At 39.7% G+C, this 21,401-nt stretch overlaps 1 protein-coding gene across 1 annotated transcript; it reads left to right on the forward strand.

The window, feature by feature from the left end:
* Window positions 1-7,438: 7,438 nt before the first annotated feature.
* LOC147611003 (non-specific lipid transfer protein GPI-anchored 2-like) lies at window positions 7,439-8,843 on the forward strand. The gene is made up of 4 exons (XM_086785647.1): window positions 7,439-8,045; window positions 8,131-8,175; window positions 8,270-8,314; window positions 8,419-8,843. The coding sequence occupies exons 1-4, from the start codon at window positions 7,691-7,693 to the stop codon at window positions 8,625-8,627; spliced, it is 654 nt and encodes a 217-aa protein (XP_086641773.1). The 5' UTR covers window positions 7,439-7,690; the 3' UTR covers window positions 8,628-8,843.
* The last annotated feature ends 12,558 nt before the right edge of the window (window positions 8,844-21,401 follow it).

Genomic DNA, 21,401 nt, shown 5'->3' on the forward strand with positions numbered 1-21,401 from the left:
CGGATCGAAGACCTAGAGCAGCCGATCGAAGAGTTGTGCCAACAGATCATGGGAACCTTACACCCTAGCAACACAATGATCGAAGAGAGAAGGAGGGCATATTATTAGCCGCCTAGGCGAGATCGAAGAAGAAGAGCTATGCCCTGATCCGCCTGATCTACAGTGAAGAAGAAGAAGGGTTGTGATGTGCCCTGATCCACCTGATCTGCAATGAAGAAGAAGAAGAAGGGTTGTTTTATGCCCTGATCCATTTTGTAGCACAAAGAAGAAAAGTGCTTGGCCCTTGGTAGCTTGTGCACCAGCAAGTAGGAGAGTTTCTTGTCCCTTGCATGTTTGGGGAGGAGCAGAGGAGAACTAGGCTCATGCCCTCATCCATGCCTGCATAGAGGGAAGAAAGAAAGAATCAGGGGCTTACACTTGGCCGCCTACGCATCCTCAAATTTTTCATGACCAGCTTCATTGGCACTGTCAGACCAGGGCTAGCAACACGATCATAATCATCCTCCTCACCCTAGAATCCTACTTGCATAGTAGCACTTTACAAGTAGATCCAAAACTAACGTATTATGATAGCCACCGTTAAAATCCTATTATCATCATTGGTGTTCTATGTGGATTGAAAGAACATTGAGGGTTTTTTTATAATGGACTAGTCCCCCACCCGTCCTCAGGACAAGGAGAAATGCATTCCATGGAGACAGGCTTTAATTTGTAGCTTATTGAGCACTTTATAGCCTATTCTACCATGGTTATACAATTTGAGGGCCTTTCTTTAGACATGGTCAACTTCACTTGCATCTTAGGCATGTGGGCGATAGAGGAGCAAGTGACACAGAAAAACAAATTTCTAATGTGCAATTGTTTGTCAAGGGTTCTTGGGCAATGCCTTGGCGAACATGGATATTAAATGAACGATGCTTGCAAATGAGCATGTCTTACACACACACACACACACACACACACACACACACACACACACACACCCCTTGCTTTCTTACTCAAAATCAAACAAAGATTTAAAATATAGATATCTCTCTCTATCTCACACAACACACACATATGTATATGTATACATATACATATGTATATATATATATATATACATATATATATATATACATATATATATATATATATATATATATATACATATACATATACATATATATACATATATATATATATATATACATATACATATATATATATACATATACATATATATATATACATATACATATATATACATATATGTATGTATATATATGTATATATATGTATGTATATATATGTATATGTATGTATATATATGTATGTATATATATGTATATATACATACATATATATACATATATATACATACATATATATGTATATATGTATATATATGTATATACATATATATACATATATATATGTACATACATATATATATATATATATACATATGTACATATATATATGTATATCATATGTATATGTATATATGTATACATGTGTATATATACATATACATATATCTCACCTAACTTTCCATGTCGCCTTGCCAAGCTACCTACTATCAAGGCTACCCAAAGCTTCCCATCACTTTACCTTGCATCTAGTTGTTTTGTGGATCAGTTACTTAACCTCGACTCCCAACAACTTATATCGTATCATGGACCATCCAGACCTTTACCTCGTTTTAGTAAGCAACTTCAAAACCAACTTAGGTAACACGAAGATATAATCACCACCACTAGGAAGGGTACATATTAGCGTAAGATTCCTCCCCAGTCTCTAAAGATGTCCAGCATCTTCCCCTGTAATCAAATCCCTCTTCAGAAATATAAAAGACCTTGTTTCTACCAGTTTTGGTCTAGAGAGAGAAAATATTATAGAGAGAGAGAGTATTCAGATTTTAAATATTTTTGGATAGAAAAATATCTCATCTTATTAAAATAAGTTTCCCTGAAACAGAAGTTCAAAAAGATTTTTCAGAAGGTGCATTAGAAATTAAGTATAATAGGCATTATCTTGAGGGTCAAGATTTTTTTCGAAATTTTAAATTAAGGTTCCTATGGACCAATAAGATTCATCCAAATGTAGGAAGGAGATAAATAGAAGAATAAAAGGAAAATCCCCCAAAAATGAGTAAATACTCACATAAGATGAAGAGTTGACTAAGGACAAGGTTAATAGTTAAAAAGAGAGATATTTAGATGAAATGATGCATTTTTGACACCTCAGTATGGGGGAATTTCCCTCATGAAGGAGGCACCTATTTCACATGATTGAATGAGTTTTAAACTCCCAAATAATGAGATATTTTTATCTCTCCTCTCACCTGTTTCAACTAGTCTAAGATCCAAAAAGTGGACTAAACTGACCCAAAAATGGTCAAAAATTGACCAAACTGATCTGGAAAATTCTAGAATCAGTTGGCTTGGTTAGAAGCTCACTTTTTCCTATAAATAGAAGCCTTACCCTTTGTTGAAACTCAATAGTGTTTTGCACTGTTACCCTGCCTCTCCCAAGTGCTAAAAACTGTGAATTTTACTCATAATTCATTAGTTTTTGACCTTTCCTCTTCTAAAATATTGGTGGCCACTCTTGTTTCAAACAAGAGTAGAACCCTCAAACCATCAAGCCAAAGGAAAGCTCTCAAATTATCTATGTAAGTTGGAGATTCTTCTCTTTTCTATTTCTTTTATGGTTTTTTTATGATTTTTGTCTTCTCTAAAATGAAATGATGTTATGCCTCATTGAAAAAAGGCATTCCCCTCTCTTCTTTAGTAAATCCAACCATTCTTTATCCTAGATGATTGATTATTGGATAAAATCAAGTTTTTCATAATGTTCTCTTAAATAAGTAGAAAATGTTTATACTAGAATGATTTAAATACTCTTGGTGAACTTCTAATTAATTTTAGTGAGTTAAAAATTGAAAAATGGTCAGGCATACAAAGGAGGTTATGGCAAAATTTTCTGAAAATTTGTGAAATAAATTTTATCTTTTATTAATCAAAAAGAGTAATCCCCATCGTTAGAGTATTCTAAAAGTGTCATTTTCATTCATGTGCATAGAAAGATGCATATTGATTAATTTTTATAAAAGAATGATTTTCAATAGAATTAAATTCTATGTATAGAAAGATATATATTGATAATTTTTTTTGAAAGTGTTACTTTCTTCATTATTGATTTCTATGCATAAAAGAATATATTTTTTATTATAAAAGTGTTACTTTTTACATTATTGATTTCTATGCATAAAAGTATGCATAAAATAATATTTTTATTATTATAAAAGTGTTACTTTTATCATTATTGATTTCTATGCATAAAAGTATGCATAAAAGAATATTTTTTTTTATAAAAGTGTTACTTTTATCATTATTGATTTCTATGCATAAAAGTATGCATAAAATAATATTTTTTTATTATAAAAGTGTTACTTTTATCATTATTGATTTCTATGCATAAAAGTATGCATAAAAGAATATTTTTTTAATTATAAAAGTGTTACTTTTATCATTATAAGTAGGACATGATCTTCATCTTCACACCACCACTCAATGCACCATCAGTATGACACCTCAATCGGTACCCTTATATAGTGCGACACCTCAATTGGTACCCTCACACATCTCATTACCTATACTTATACACATAATCCACCTTAGTTAAACAATCAATTGAAACCACATTAATAAATCCCAACACTGTCATGATAAATAGGCAACCATAATATCAAATCACACGTATCCACCATTGGCACATCACATACGAGTGTTCCCGATATTGGATTTTATGCATAATTAGATGCATATAGAATCTTTATAATTAAATAAGGATTCTCCTTAATCCTCTGTTATTTTGCGTAAAAATTAGAAAAATGAATAAGTAGATAATCTGTGAGAAGAAATGCTACCGTTTCATATTCACTAAGATGGTAACAAGAAAATTCAATTAAACTATCGAAGTCGGAGATCGAGATAAATGGTTATTTTATTCTTCATAAGAAATTCATGTTTTAGAAATTTGTAAGCAAATATTCATCGAATGAAATTTAGAAAAAGAGAATTTGAAATAGTACCTTTCGAGAAAGATAGTTTAGAAAGAACCTTTCCAGACCCAAACTCTGATTCAGACTATTGACCAAGATCTAATTTCTTCGTCAATTTCAATCAGTGACGATGTGCCCAATTTCAATCAGTGAGACGATGTGCCCAGTTCAGGAAAAATGTACTCAAATCCCCCACCGAATCTGAAACTAAGCTAAGACTTTTGATTTTGATCTGAGGATCAAGTTAACAGAATTCGAAGAATTCTGTTTGGAATTCAGACCTGGATCTAGAAGTATTGAGATACGGATTTAAGATTATTCATGGTTTTCAAACAAAATCAAAACTGAAAACTTGCATAGAAACCCTGTTTTCTTAAAGGATTGTCTTACGCCAGAATGCTGGAGGGAGCATTTGGCATATATGTTTATCTAAGGGAAGTTCGGATGCAACAGCTGGTGGGGAGTGTTCGAGGGACAGCTCATGCCGGCGAAAAACTGCCCAGGTCTTGAGACCAGCATGGGTATGGTGAAAAATGGTGTGCTTCCGGTACGATGGGCGAGGGCCGACGAAGCGGTCCCTGAGTGAAGTGCTAGGACACCTAAGGAGGATCCTGGAGGGTTCTGACCAAGCGATGCACGGGCTCACAGTGCTTAGGACACCCATACGTATGTCGAGGAAGATTTATATATGTATGTTGACAAAATGATTATTGTAATCTGTTACTGGATCTCGTTGTTGCTGACCAGCTGGTCCCAATGGAGAGTCCAGAGTGGTACTATTTTTGTGAAACAAGAAATTGAATGAAAATTTTGAGTTATGAAATCTGTGATCATATCTGTTTTGTCAATGGATTATTTTTTTATATTAAAGTTTTAAAGAGGAGTGTGTGCGTATCTGTTTTCTAAAGCTAAAGTTAAGAAAGACATTTCAATTATGGGTGGGTGAGTACTTATTTGGTTCTACCAATTCCAGTGGTAGGGTGGTGGCTAACCCATGGGCCGGATAGGCTGGAATCAGTGGAGTTTTAATAATCAAACTGAAAAATCTTAGGATTATGCCAGGATTCGAGTAGCTAGTTAATTCCCTGATAAATTTCTCAATTGAGTGGATCAACGACGGCTGTGCCTGATCTTGATTAGGAAAAAAGCGTTGAAATTACTCAGATGATCAAATTATATCAGTGAAAGTTTCCTTCTATCTGGTTTATTCAAGTGAAGGATAGTTTAGAATTGATCTCGTTAGAAAAATTCGTTAAGAAAATTCAAAAAGGTGGAATCGTCCCCGCTTTCCGGGCATGGAAAATTTTATCGGTTTCGGTTTTCGGAGTGACCACCAGCCTAGTCTCGTGCTCGGACATTCGTGGGCGAGGCCCCGAGTGAGAAACCCTGCCCCGCGCATGAGGGGACTGCTTTCGCTGTCAGCTATACTAAGAGTCCCCGATGCGCAGAGGGGGAGAGGGATCTCACAATTAGCCACTCTGTTAATTAACATGGTTTCAGCTACCCAACCTATTGTGCTTTGCCATCTTAATACAAAGAGGTACTTAACTTTTGTAAGATGGTGTTGCAACATATAAAGCAACCTTATGATGCGCTTAATGTTAAATAGGAAAATTCTATGGACTAAGTGTACATAGTTGCTTAAGACTAGTAATAGAGGCCATAGCATTTTTAAGTTTGGTTGGCTTAGTGTGAAAACTAGTCACTTGTATATAAGTCATTTTTGACGATAAGAAATACACTATCATTCCCTTACAATAATTTACTTATGAGCTCTCCGCTTTCCCCTTCATACTTGCTTGTATGCCATTAAATGATGGATTCATGCTAGATAGGTTTAATTGTAGATTTTGTTCTTACAACATAGCTTCTTCTTCTTTCCCCACCTTTTGTGAGAGAGAACCATCGTGAAGGACCATGCCTCCATCTAGGCACTATGAAAGATCTACATTTACCCAATTGGTAAAGGAGCATCCGGTCACGACAACGAAGTAAGGTCACAATGATGGGATGAGCTAGCACACCCCCATAACAGAAAGTTGCATTTGTGACTCAAAGGCAACACCCAATGACACATGCTTTGATAAGGCTAAGGTAAGCTCTTAACTTGAACAAGATTATTTATATTATCATTATAAGTCGGAGGCCATTCTCTTTGCACATTACTATGAGTATTCATGTATATTAATATCATTTATATTTATCTTAAATATAAATAATCATAACTAGTATTTATTTATACTATTAATATCGATTTTTGGTAGAATTATTAGTATGTAATATATTGAAACACATGATGCTTATAAATATTTTATGTGAATATATCAATATTTATTAATATTAACATTTATATTTTGTCAAGGCATCTTGTCATCATGATAGACATTAGCTTGGAGGTATAATAATGTCAATAGGTACAATATGCATAAATAGATTTCATATCTTGTCATTATTTTATTAAACACAACAAGAAACTACCAACAAGACCAAATGTCCTTACCATTACTATTAAAATAGTAATTCCATTAATATAAAGATTAAATGTATATAGTCATAACTTAGATTAAAGCATTCTCTTAGTATTTATATATACTACTACCATTAACATACATAGATCATAAGTAGTGTACATTGTGCCTGCAACATGTGTGAACCTAACTTATCTCGGTGCTTTACATACTATGACAACCACTCCTTTTGAGCACCACCCTCTTTTAATGCCTGTTACATACTATGACAACCACTCCTTTTGAGCACCACACCACAACCCTGTTTTAATGCCTACTATATTCAACTCGGAGCTTCATTAGCAACGTGTATAGCTTTGGTGTCAACTCTGGCTGTGAGCTTTTTGAAGTGTGGAAACATACCCTTATGTGGTGAACACATGGGTGTTTGACCTGTTCAGGTCACAACCAAGTGCCAACTTCCATGTGGCATGGAAATGTCCATGATGTGGAAAGCTTGGTCGATTGTACACACATGATGAGGGGCATGTTTAGGGGCCAGGGCTGTAAAGAGTCTAGGTGGAACTCCCATGGAATGATTGACACTTTTGAGTGGGTACTTGTGGAGGTCTTTGAAGTTTGAGGTGAATGGTAGATGCTATGCTTTGATGGGGGATGGACTTTATCGTTCATGTACATTGTATACCAACGTGGGAGAAAGGTTGGTGAGTGTGTCTCACCATGGCCAATGTGGTGTTACCTTTGGGCGGAGCAAAAAGGCGTAAAGTTCTTGAAGTTCACATGGGTTGTGTGAGGGGTGGATGATTATCGTCTTGAATAATTTATTGGCACACAGGTTAAGTACAACACAAAAAAAACGTATTTGCGAGAGAGTCTCTCTCACCTACCGCGCCGCTTGATAGAAAAGAGAGCCAATGGGGGTTGCCTTTTCTCTCAATTTCCTCCCCAATTTGCTGTGGCGAGCCTCATTTAATGAGGCTGCAGGGGAGTGGGTGGAGGAGCCGTTGTCAATTGCTGGCGCTCGACAGCTGGGGGAGATAGCTGAAGAGGGAGAGCGTGTGTGTGTGTGTGTGTTAATTATCAGTGTAAGTAGCTTGTAGAGCGTTGTCTTCCTCGCTTCGCAGTCGCAGCTCGAAGCTTCTGAGGCACACAGAGAGCGAAGGCGGTGGCAGACATGGCTCTGTGGGCTGGCGAGCGCTGCTTCCTGCTGGTCTGCTTGCTCGCCGCCATGGCGGCCTTGATGGTTGGCCCTTCCATGCAATCTCCTGCGCCCGCCCCTGCTCCCGACTGCCTCTCCGTGGTGTTAGGGCTGTCGGATTGTTTGGAGTACGTCGAGGGGAACTCGTCGAAGCCTTCCAGCACTTGCTGCAGCGAGCTCTCCCCGGTTTTAACCAGTACCCCACAGTGCCTGTGCTTGCTCTTCAACACCACTCTCACCTCCTCGTTCGGCATCGTCATCAACACCACCCTGGCTCTGAAGCTCCCCGCCGCCTGCAAGCTCACCTCTCCGCCCGTCAGTCAATGCGCAGGTAACGTTCTTCTCAAACTCCTCTCCCAATGATTATTACGAGCGAATATGGCTTACACTTGCTAACCCTCCTCCTGTCCTCTCAGCTCTTGGCTACCCTGTCCCTGGCCCGGTCACCTCCATCGCTCCAGGTTTTTGTTACTCCCTGTTTTCTGCATTTCATGCCCGGCCGTGTTCCTGTCTTGCGGCTTCTAATTTTGATCCTGTGTTTTTGCTTCCCTACAGGCGCTTCCTCTCCCTCCGCCCCTTCGTCAACCATGGCCCCGTCAGGTATGCCTTCTTTTCATGGCCGGAATCACTCTTAAAAGCTTAACGTGCTCTGTTAACTCCTGTGGATCTTTTCAAAATTGAGTGGTTGCTCTTCCGTTTTTCAGCCCCGTCCTCGGGCCCTGCGGCTGCTGCCACGCCGTCCGCCGCCGCCTCACCATCCTCTGGTCTTGCGAGCTCCACGGGGCCATCTGGCGCGACGTCTAGTACTTCTCCGACTGCCCCGTCTCCCAGCAGCGCTCCAAGGCTCATCTTCTCTGGCGCCGTCGGTGGCTCTCTTTTCCTCGTCGCCGGCCTTATACTTTCAGTGGCTTAGTTCTTGAGGCCAGCATCTGTGGAGACCTTTATTTGGAGTCGGAATTTGCCTTTGTTTTTCATGCATTCTTTGAATACATTTCGTGCATATCTGGAGTCATCGTTTGCCTCAATAGTTTTCGTGTACGAGGCTGATTGTTTCAATAGTTTTTTTTTAATTTGTGCGAAATTCGCAAAGTAAACAGGCAAGGCACTTGAAAAAATTACTTTTATTTTTCTATTAGATTTATTGTTTTTATTAAGCATTTAGTGTATTTGTTGATGGTACAAGGGAGGGGTTAGCGTCTGGTTCGCTGAGCTTGTGTTTGTAAGGGCATTGGGGTAGCATAGGTTTAGGTTTATGAGGATTGTTGGCTAAGAACGATTTAGTATGTTGCAAGAGAGAATTGTACCATCTCTATATTTTTATCTCTATATTAACTTAAAGAAAAGTTTTACAAAACTGCCATGTGGCATGAATTTGGAGGTTCTAGAAAGAGAGGAGAGTTTGGGTAGAATTTGATTTTGGAATCTTCAAAAGACGTGCGAGGCACGGGTTCCTAGCTGATTATTCTTATGATCTAAGTTTATTAGGATGTTCCTAAGTAATTATTCTTAGAACCTAGGTTTATTAGGATCGTTGAGGAAGACCGATTTGTAATAGTAGTCGAGATGGTACATGCTGCAATAGAGAACCATTCCACGAGGACTATTGGGTGGAAACGATTTGCAACATCCAAGATGGTATATGTTGCAAGAGAGGTGTGGGTGGCATTAGAGATGATGGGTACATGTTGCAACAGAGGTGTGGATGCTAATGCCACCGTTCTCATCCTTTTTGGCCAATGGCTGAACCGAACCCCGGTTTTTACAAGGATCGTTGGGTACACAAGATAGGTTTATGAAAATTGACCAATAAAAATCAAGTGCTTTGATTAATCACAGATGATTGACGATTGTGGGCGAATCGAACCCCTGATTTTACAAGGATCGCTAATTTATGAAAATTGACAAAGAGAAATCGAGTGCTCTGATTACTCACAGATGATTGTGAGCGAATCGAACCCCGGTTTTTACAAGGAATGTTGGGTACACAAGATAAGTTTATGAAAATTGACAAATAGAAATCGAGTGATTTGCGTAGTAGACCGTTGGATAGTGTGCAGGCGATAAACTGTCCAACTGTGTTAATCGTTATATCTGCACGCTTTTACATATTTTCCATTGTACTTTTTGTCTTCTAATAACCGACTTTAAAACTTTACGGTAGGCTAAGCGTCGGGGCTCGTTCGTACGAATAGACTGTACGAGACATGAGAGAAATGGGAAAGGAGTCTTAAACCTGATTGGGAATGGCTGGTGTGAAATGGATCCAGATGCTCAAAAAAAAAACATTTTTTTCTACCAAACAAAGGAAGGGCATTTTAAAATTTTTAGGGTTTTTTAACCAATCAAAGTAAGGACAATTTTTAAGTCTTTGTAAGGAAGGGCAATTATTAGATCTATTAGGGGTTTTTTATTACGGTTTTTTAACATTTCTTCCAACTAATCAAAATAAGGCCAATTTTTAAACCTATTTGTTTTCGTTTCCAAAAAATCTGCTGTCGGATTTTAATGTACAGTAATCGAAAAATGTTTAAGAAAAGAGACGTAATCTCTTTTGCTCCACTCAAATACCCCTCCTTTCCAAATAGAAATTGAAAAAGATTCGAACTTTTATCAAAGAAAAATGATTTGGAAAAATATTATTTAAAAGCTTTTGTCACCTTTAGATGCCTATGAGCTTTTTTTTAATGCCTATTAGCTTTTTTTTTTCGTTAATTAATACCCAGTAGTGCCTATTAGCTTTTTTATCATTAATAAATTAATGCCCAGTAGCCATACACCTTAGACTAATGTTTGTCAAATACGTAACGACGATCATGGTGAGGCCTTCTACATTCAAACAGGGAGATGGAGGAGGGGGGGGGGGGGTCATGGGGGAGAGGGAGAGAGTGTATCGTGGGAGAGAGCTAGAGGGAGATGGAGGGTGGGGGGGTAAACGTGGGGGACAGGGAGAGAGTGTACCCCTCCTCGAACTCCAAATTGCATCCCAAATTTGAAGTTCTGAACACATAGTAACCTTGCGAAACTCTTTCTTTATATAATATAAAACAAGCAACCTCACTTGTCCTCTATAAGTAAGATAAAGCCTAGCCCTCTTCAAAAATCGACATTGCATGCCGAGCCACCCGATTCTTGCAATGTAGCAACCTTGTGAAACTTGTCTATTATATATTATATATAGAGATATAGATATAGAGATGCTCCTTGTTGATGTGCACTCTAAATGTTTATCTCTCTATGGTCCATTTATATTTTCATTTTTATTAAAGAGGGTTGAATAATGATTGTAATGTAAGGAGAGAGAGAAAAGTGAGTGCCATTTTAACTCTACATTAGAATTTGGGTATTTGAAGAAGGTGAGGTGCCACTCCAAGCCTACATTAGGATTTTATAAAAAGAATATTAAAGAGTGGCTTGTGTTATATACATGTAAAGTGTGCGAGCTCTCGTACATGCATTCACATCCCCATATTTCTATTTAGGGTGTCCATGCTCTCATGCATGTGGCAACGTGCGGATCGATAACTAGTAGTGTGTGCATGCTCTTCTGCATGGCACACACCTTGATACTTATATATGTAAATAAATGTGTATATGCATTCTCTCACATGCACGTGCGTGCACACACACTCGCATTTATGCTTTATAATATATATATGTATATAAATGTTTATATGCATTCTCACACATGCACGGGCACGCACACACACTCACATTTATGCCTTATTATATATATATATATATATATATATATATATATATATATATATATAATATGTAGATAAATTTCATGTATTGGCATATACATCTTGCTCCTGAGGTTCTTTTTGCTTAAAAGTGATTGAACTCCAAATCTTGATTAACACATGATTTATCCATGTATAAAGCACCTTCTTCTCAATGCTATGTTTTTTTTTTCAAGCTCACAAATGCACCCTTGTCCTCATCACTGAGCTCCTATGACGATATGGGCTTCGCACTGCATCTTCGGAGCTGCCTCACTGGGCTTGCTTTCACACCTCACCCATCAAAATGGTAACTTAGATGCCTCTGTTGCTCCAATCGAACCCTGTCCACAATGTGTGGTCACCTCTCACCCTTACAATATAAATAATCAAACAAACTTGCACTACCCTTGCATATTTTTCATAAAACACGTTTTTTTCCTCCTAACCTTTGCCCATAAGGTTAGCTTCTTCTAACCTTCGCTTGTAATAGTTTTACTAATAGCCTCTACTCGTGTTTCCTCTTTACATGCTAGCGCACTCAAACAAACATACACACATTACAAATTTTTAACTAATACCTTGATCCCTCCCCTCTTTGTCTCTCTTTCACACACACACACACACACACACACACACACACATGCTTCCCCTACACACTCCCTCTATCTCTCACACACACATATTTTCTTCTTCACACACACATCACATCCTCTATCACCCCCCCTCCCCTCTCTCTCTCTCTCTCTCTCTCTCTCTCTCTCTCTCTCTCTCTCTCTCACACACACACACACACACACACACACACACACACACACATTAACATCTTATGATGTGACTATCTGTTGATTTTTGCATCTTGATTAGCTAGGTCTATTCATCTTATTATCTTTACACTCACACTTATATACATATATATTTGTGCGCACGTGCACACACACACACACACACACACTTGTAAACACACCCCTTCCACACACATACACACATAAATGCACTCTCTCTCTCTCTCTCTCTCTCTCTCTCTCTCTCTCTCTCTCTCTCTCTCTCTCTCTCCTATTTTTTATACCATATGCTTTCCATTCTAATCTCTTAGGAGTTTCGATTTTTTCTAGTACTCGATATTCATTATTTTTGCTTGGAATGGCATATCTAGCTACTCGTCAATGTCGTGTCGCTAAATCAAATATGACCAATTTTCCTAATGTTTTATTTAAAAGTTCCTATATCCATTTGTGAATTATGTTCATTGCTACTACTTGTTCAATGGTTCAAACAATTCAATGATTCTATAAACCCTTCATTTTTTGTTAGCTTAGTTTTGACCTCTTACAAAACTTTTATGATTTTCCTTTTAACAGCTCCTCAATCACCCTTGTGACACCATTTGTCAACTCACATTAATTCCTTTGTTGTTATTTTTTTCACTTTTTCCACTTTTTTCAAACTCTATATGCTAGATTTTACTTACATCTATAACATGTGTAGAGCCTTGTTGTGACACTTGTCTTTCAACTAGTAATACGATTCTTTGTTCTGGGTACAGAGACTCTACCTCTAAAGTGATGGGATTGGCCTAATCGACATAGCTATCCTGTGTCAAACACTTTTGTTCTTGAGCAGTGTATCTCTTCTTCCTTTAATTTCACTCAATAATTTTATATGGCTATTAGTGGATTGTATTTTTATTTTCACTTCGACACACTTCTACACACACACACACACACACACACACACACACACACATTCTCAAACTATGATTTTGTTTTCACTTTTGTGCACTTCCACATGCGCACATGCACATGCACACCCACATACCCACACCCACATACCCACACACGTTTCAAACTACCATTTTGATAACCCATTACCTACTATGTTGGCATAATCACCTCTACATAATATTTAATATTTATCTTCACTCTTCTATCCTTGAATTCACTATTCTTAGATTTTATATTTTCATGATTACTTGATACACTAAGAATTTTAATTTCTTGCATAACTTTCTTCAATTTATTTTCCTTATTACCTTCATATTCTTTTAGATCTAATTAATATCTATCTCTTTACACACACACACACACACACACACACACATTCACTTTAAGATTTGATTAATGTCTATCTCTTTATTATTTGATTATATATGTATTCTCTTTTATTTTATTATTTTATTCACACACACACATATATGTATATATATGTGTGTATATATATATTCACTCTCTTGTTTAGTCTTTTGTATAAAATGTTATTTTTTCTTATTAACAATAATAATTTATGATAATAATGTTACTTACTTTATAACCTTACATGTAATCTCTCTCTCTCTCTCTCTCTCTCTCTCTCTCTCTCTCTCTCTCTCTCTCTCTCTCTCTCTCTCTCTCTCTCTCTGTGCCCACCTATGTGGTTAAAAAGCAACCATGGCTATTGCTTGAAAGACTTGTTATCAATTCAACTCACTTCCACAAACTTGACCCATTTTTGCATGGCTTATTTCTTCATCAATTTTCCACCACACTACCTACCACTACACAAGAATCTTGTGCTCATACGCTCGTTGGTATTCCTTCTCCAACACTCTATGGAAGTGATTAGCTCTTTCCTTTGTTACTCTATGAAAGTGCTCTTTCCCTTGTTACTCCTAAAAGAGTGCACTTGGTAGTAAATCCATGGCTAGATTTGTAACAAAAGCCTCATACAAAGAGATGTGCTCTAAAATCCATCGACTACTCTCATGGTAGAATATTTAAAAGGTAGACGATAAAAAAAACCTACATTTTGAGACTATTGCAAGAATATACCCTCAAATAGACTATTCTCATGCTGGAATATTTGGAAGGTTGATGATTAAAAAAAAACCATGCATTTTGAGATTGTCACAAGAATATAGCCCTGAATGGAATACCCTGCGATCCCACAAAACTAACCAAAATTTAAAGTGATGGTAGTTCATCTTCCTTTACATGACTGGAACTAAACGAAATTCTTATATCCTACTTATAAACTTTTATTCTAATTTTCACACCAAAGGTTATGATCCTCTTAAAACTATAGTTTAACTCATCTTTCAATATGCGTAACCTTGTTCATTTCCCAAGAAAATCTATAATATCTCTCTTGGTGGCCAACCTTCTTATTTCTTATGCCGTCATCATACACTACTGCCATAGTAAGCTATTTATCACTAGCCTTATCATACACTACTACCATAATAAGCTATTTAGCACTAGCCTCATCATACACTACTGTTAACCCCATTTTGAGGTTAACCTAGTATCTCTCCGTTACATAAGAGAGATAGCATGATAAGTGTCATGAAACGACACTACAAACATTGTAATTATAAGAATGTCTAGTAATGCCACAAATCTATGTATCTTATGTTGGAGAAATCATAGTCAAAGAGTGTGTTCTAGTGTGTACTATGAGTCTTTGTGTGAGAGAGTGCCACGTGTCACTTTGGGAGTTATCCCATAAGCATATGGTACTTGAGTGTGTGTGTTCACTCTATAAGAGTGATGTACTTTCTTGTGTGTCATATCAATCAAATCAAGCTACTTTGGTCTACATGTAAGTACTTGTTCATTGCTCTCATTTCGATTTCATTATGTTTGCCATCTTTCCTTTTTGCACCTCGAGTTAGCTTGCTCTCCTGTTCCTTCATGTGGTATCAGAGCCATGCTTCGAGCCATGGGCAACCCTTGGGGGGTGAAGGCCGACCCATAAATGGAAGTTGGCCTTCCTCCTTTGGTTGTCCATCTCCAAGCTATCTCACCACCATCTTGGCCACAACCACCATCTTGCCCACTGCCCACAACCACTAGCCTCTTCTTTTGCTCTCTGAAGCTTGCCGCCGCATGAGCATCATCGCCATAACCTCTCCAAGCTAACTCTACTAAACGCAAACACAACTACATGGAGGCTCTGAGCGTAGGTGAAGCGCAGCTTCTGCTGAATGCAACCTGAAAAGCTCTACAGAAGAACATGACCAACTAACTCTGCTGAACGCTAGACAGCCCCTTAAGCTGGCGTTGGCACCGCAGGCAGGCTCTGGCAATAGCAAATGGCTGGGCCTCGTCTCCCACTGGTCGCGCTCCTTGAGCTAGCATTGGCACAGGCAGAGGCTCTGGAAATAGCAATGGCTGGGCCTCGCCCCCCACTGGCTGCGCTCTGGTTGCATGAAGTCGTCTTGCAAGTCCACAGCAGCTGCTCACGCCAATCCCATCGCCCACCACAGTCCTTTATCAAGAGCCTGCTCAGACTTATTGTTGTTACCTGTGGAAGGAGAAGAAGTTGCAGACCTACTAATAGGAGAAGAAATAGTGGAAGGGACTGCCTTACCACTTCTTCTCTACTGTTGGGCAGCAATAAATGCTTAATCAACTGCACGCTGCCTAGCCCTGTTTTGCCTGGATTGCGCTTCTTGCAAGAGCTTGTTGACTAAAGTATCATACTTGACAGCATCAGGTCTGTCCTCATTAAGAAGTCTCCACGTGGAAGCAAAAGTCTGATATGTCTCAGGTAAAGTATCAAGAACAGTCTGCACAAGAGAATGATCAGGAATAATCTCACCTGTAGAAATCAACTGTTCTTTGAGATCTGTAATCTCAGCAAGAAAAACATTCATGTCATCATCTTCTTGCATAATCTTCAATTCTAGCTCTTTACGTAGGTAAGCGATTTTTGCCCTCGTTAACAACCTGCATACAAACCAGCTAGAATATCCCAAGCCTGTTTTGCTGTTTTAGCTGAACGAATATGTGGGGTGATGTTACGTTTGACAGAAAGTGCAATCAAGGCATGAGCCTGCGCATCTTTACCATCCCAACGAGCTTGTTCAGCAGTGGGTAAAACAGCAGCAATAGTAGAGCTGCTAGAACCTGCAACATCCTCAATAGATCCTATATCCACAGAACCTGGACGTACATCCATACCCTGCACAATGTTCCACACTCCTTTTGCAACCAAAACATGTTGCATCATGTATGCCCAAAGTGGGTAGTTGCTGTCTCCATCCAATTTGTCATCAGCAGATAACATGCGAAATACATCATTGTTGTTATCAGCCATGGCCACTGACTGAAACTGATGCAAAAGCTACCTGTAATGAAGCAAAAACTGAACAGAAAACAACTCGTGCTATGTAGTACGGTCCACAATAGAGCACGTATGCCTGTTTTGCAGAAAACTAAACTGTCAAAATTTCTGCAGAAAATGACGAAAACACCTGTGCAGAACTTGAAATGCAAAAACGGAGCCCGAAACGACCTCAGATGTGATTTCTGTTACCATATTATAGTAGTGATGTGTGTGAACACACTTAGGACCGCCGGGGCACTTTTTCCCTCACTAGGAGGTTTTTTCCCCCGTGCATTGTATATACGCCCATTATCTTCTAGGGCTTGTTATCTTTCATTTTTGGCACTCATAATACACTACTGTGTTGTGCTCAAACTTCCTCATCTACTTGAAGTTGTGTGTGCATTCCTGCAACCCTAATTCCAACAATTGGTATCAGAGCAGGCTTCCTCCTCCCGGGCAGCATCACCGGCACCTGCCGCTTCATCTCCTCCGATTGCGACGAGGTTTCACGAGCGTCTGCAGGTTAGTATATGCCGTGGGATAGCCCGTAGGGCTTGTTCGTTTCAGAATTTTGATATGAAGTCATTTCGCCCTCCGTTTTTGCATTCCAAGTACTGCGCAGGCAAAATCGTCCTACTGTGCAGATTTTCTGTCAAGATTAAAATCTGCAGGACAGGTGCCCATTCGTCTGTTTTGGGCTGTGCTACATAGCACAGGTCGATTTTATACAGGTTTACCTCTTACAGACAGCATTTACATCTAGTAGTACAGTCATTGGCCATGGCTGACAACAATGATGTATTCCGCATGTTGGCTGCTGAGGATAAGTTGGATGGCACCAACTATCCATTGTGGGCATATATGATGCGACATGTATTGGTAGCAAAGGGGTTATGGAACATTGTGCAGGGTATTGATGCACGTCCTATTGTGGCTGGGAATGCTGCAAATACATCAGAAACAGGTACTGTTGATGATGGTGCAGGCACAAGTGCTGTAGCAGCTGTTCGAGAACCACCACTTTCAGCAGAGCAGATTCGTTGGGATGGTAGAGATGCGCAGGCTCATGCCTTGATTGCGCTCTCTGTCAAACGTACCATTATCCCACATATTCGCTCCTGCAGGACTTCTAAGGATGCTTGGGATGTACTTGCCACATTGTATCAGGCAAGAAATGAGGCTCGTGTTGCTTATCTCCGAAAACAGTTGGAGAGTGAGCATATGAACGAAGGTGATTCTATGGATAGCTTTTTGACAAAGATCAAGGATTTCAAAGAGCAGCTCATTTCTGCAGATGAAATCCTGTCAGACAGTTCACTTGTGCAGACTGTTTTGAATGGTCTACCAGATTCTTATCAGGGTTTTGCTTCCACTCTTCGCTTGATGATGAAAGGCAATCCCAATGCCTTATCATTTGAGGAGTTAGTTTCTGTTTTGCTGCAAGAAGACCAGTCAAGGCAAAACAGGAATATTATGCGTGTCGCAGATCAAGCTTTCGTTGCTAGTCAGAGAAGCGGGAAAGGTAAAGCTGGCTTTTCTTCTAGTAAGCAGAAATCTGCAAATGCTGCGCAACCAAAGAAGGAAGACAAAGATGAGAAGAAGGGTGACAAACAGAAGACATTTTGCAAGTACTGTAAGGGAAATGATCATGTCATCAAAGCGTGTCCTAAGCTGGCTGCGAAAGAGGCTAAGAAGAAAGAGGCTGGTATGGCTGTTGCAGATGCCTCTCCTTCTAACAATGAATCTGCTAATGTTGTGCTAGATACAGAATGGGCATTCAATGCGCAGTGCAGTTATGACCCATCTTTGCATGACACATGTATGTCTGCAGTAGATTCAGATGTATGGTACTTTGACAGTGGTGCCACTAAGCATATCACCTCGCAGCGCAGTTTATTCACTTTCCTTGAGTCTGCTCCCACAGGGAATACTGTCACTTGTGCCAATAACTCCTCTTATCCCGTTGAAGGAGTTGGACAGATTGTGCTGAATGTTGCAAATGGCAACACCTTTACACTTTTTGATGCATTGTATGTGCCAGGGATCAAAAAGAATCTGCTGTCAGTCTCCGCATTTGCCAAAACAGGTTTGGTTGTAAAATTTGTGGATGACAGATGTACTGTTCATGATCTCTCTTGTGGTGACATCATTGTAGCATCTGGTTCACTATGTCGAGGGCTGTATAAGCTCAATATGGATGGCAAATGTGTAGAGGATTCAGCATGTGCTATTATGGATACGCAGGCTATTTCAGATGCAAAACTGTGGCATGCACGTTTTGCTCATCTGAATTTTGCAAGTTTGCTGCGCCTGCAGAAATCTGAAATGGTGTCTTCTTTGCCTAAGCTTGAGGCACCTGTCAAGCATGTTTGTGAGGGCTGCATATTGGGTAAAATGCAGCGTGCTTCCTTTCCCAAAGATGGATCAGTGAGAGCTGAACGCAGATTGCAGCTTGTTCACAGTGATGTTTGTGGTCCCATGCAAACTCCATCATTTGGAAACTACCTTTACTTCGTGACTTTCATTGATGATTTTACCAGGCATGCATGGGTATATCCTTTGAAGGCAAAGTCCGAAGTGTTTTTGTGCTTCAAACAGTTTTTGGTTATGGCTGAAAATGTGTCAGAAAGTAAGATGGGCACCCTCCGTTCAGATCGAGGGGGGGAGTACATGTCTTCAGAATTTAATGCATTTCTGGCTGAGCGTGGGATAAAACACCAATGTACAGTGCCGTATACACCACAGCAAAATGGTGTGGCTGAGAGAAAAAACAGGTCTCTCATGGAAATGGCAAGATGTATGGTTAAGAGTCAAAGTCTACCACATGGTTTTTGGCTTGAGGCTGTCATGTGTGCCACTTATGTACTAAACAGGTGTCCCACCAAAGCATTACAGGTTGTCACTCCATATGAGGCTTGGCATAGCCGCAAGCCATCTGTTGGCCATTTACGTGTTTTTGGTTGCCTGGCATATGCATTAGTGCCTGTGCAACATCGCAGAAAATTGGATGACAAAGCTGTCAAATGTATTTTTGTTGGATATAGTGCTGAGAGCAGAGGCTATCGTTTGTATCATCCACAGACAAAGCGCATTTTGGTTAGCCGTGATGTTGTATTTGTGGAAGATGCAGTTCAGCCCTTGGTTTCATGTACTAAGGAGACAGATATCAGCTCACGTGATGTCTATGATACATTGTTGCCTCTTTTCAGTGGTGCACAGTCAAGTGCAATACCTCATGAGGCAGTTTTTCAGCCTATGCAGGTTTTAAATGATGGCACAGATCAGCCTATATCTGATGCAGATGTGCATGACGCACTTGAGGATGAGAGACAAGAGATTGAGGGCTCTAGGAATATGCCTAGATGGCTGGTGCAAACTTTGCGTGACAGCAAGTTGGATGCCCCTTTGTCTAGTCGCACTCGTTCTGGCTCTCATGGTGCCTCTTATGCGTCAGATTGTTATGCATTGGCTGTTTCTAGTATGTGCGATGAAAGTGAGCCTGTTTCATTTGATGAGGCACAAAGTTCAGAAAATTGGATGGCTGCTATGCAAGCAGAATACGATGCTATTATGAAGAATGGTACATGGTCTTTATGTGACTTGCCCCCTGGCAAGAAGGCCATTGGCACTAAGTGGGTTTACAAATTGAAGCGTAAGCCTGATGGCACAGTGGATCGCCATAAGGCTAGGCTTGTTGCAAAAGGTTATGCTCAAGAGAAGGGCATTGATTTTGATGAGACTTTTGCTCCCACATGTCGTATGACCACTGTTCGTAGCATCTGTGCATTAGCAGCTCATAATGGTTGGAATGTACATCAGCTGGACATAAAGACTGCGTTCTTAAATGGAGATTTGCATGAGGAGGTGTATGTATCGCAGCCTCGTGGTTTTGTTCAAAGAGGGCAGGAAAACAAAGTGTGCAGGTTAAAAAGGGCTTTATATGGTTTAAAGCAAGCTCCACGAGCTTGGTATGAAAAAATACATGCATATTTGACTGCACATGGGTTTCAGAATAGTCCAACAGAAAGCACTTTGTATGTTAAACGTGTGGATGGTGTACATCTAATCATTGCTCTCTATGTCGATGACATGCTGCTCACAGGACCAAATGAGAGTCATATTGCTGATTTTAAGGCTGATTTGAATGCCTCTTTTGAGATGTCAGATTTGGGGCATTTGCATCATTATTTGGGGATACAATTTAAGCAGTGTGATGGAGGTATTGCTTTGTGTCAGACAAAGTATATTGAAACATTGTTGCGGAGATTTGGCCTTAAAGACTGCAAGCCTATTGCTACTCCAATGGAGACAGGTTTGAAGTTGAGTCTTCATGATGCTGGAGATCACTTTGATGTCACACTCTATCAGACAGCTGTTGGTTGCCTCATTTATGTATGCATTACGAGGCCAGACATTCAGTTTGCAGTCTCACAGGTGAGCAGATTTATGCATAGCCCAGGCATTAAGCATTGGCAGGCAGTGAAGCGTATCTTTCGCTATTTGAGTGGTACTCGGCATCTTGGGTTGTTTTATCCCAAGGGGGGATCATTGCCGCCAGATTTACATGCTTTTTCAGATTCTGACTGGGCTGGTTGTTATGACACACGCGTGTCCACGAGTGGTTTTTGCTTCATGCTTGGAAGCTCATGCATATCATGGTTGAGCAAGAAGCAGCCTACTGTGGCCACTTCTAGTTGTGAAGCTGAGTACAGGGCAGCTTTCACAGCTACGGTTGAGTGTGTGTGGCTCAGACGCCTTATGGCTGATTTGGGTGTTGGGCAGCCATCTGCCACCACCATCTTCACTGACAGTCAGAGCGCATTGGCAGTTGCGCGGAACCCAGTGTTCCATGCTCGTACGAAGCACATTGAGGTGCA

The sequence above is a fragment of the Cibotium barometz genome, chromosome 48 (genome assembly GCF_041138505.1).
Source record: "Cibotium barometz isolate CiBa-2024 chromosome 48, ASM4113850v1, whole genome shotgun sequence".
In the NCBI taxonomy this organism is placed as follows: domain Eukaryota; kingdom Viridiplantae; phylum Streptophyta; class Polypodiopsida; order Cyatheales; family Cibotiaceae; genus Cibotium; species Cibotium barometz.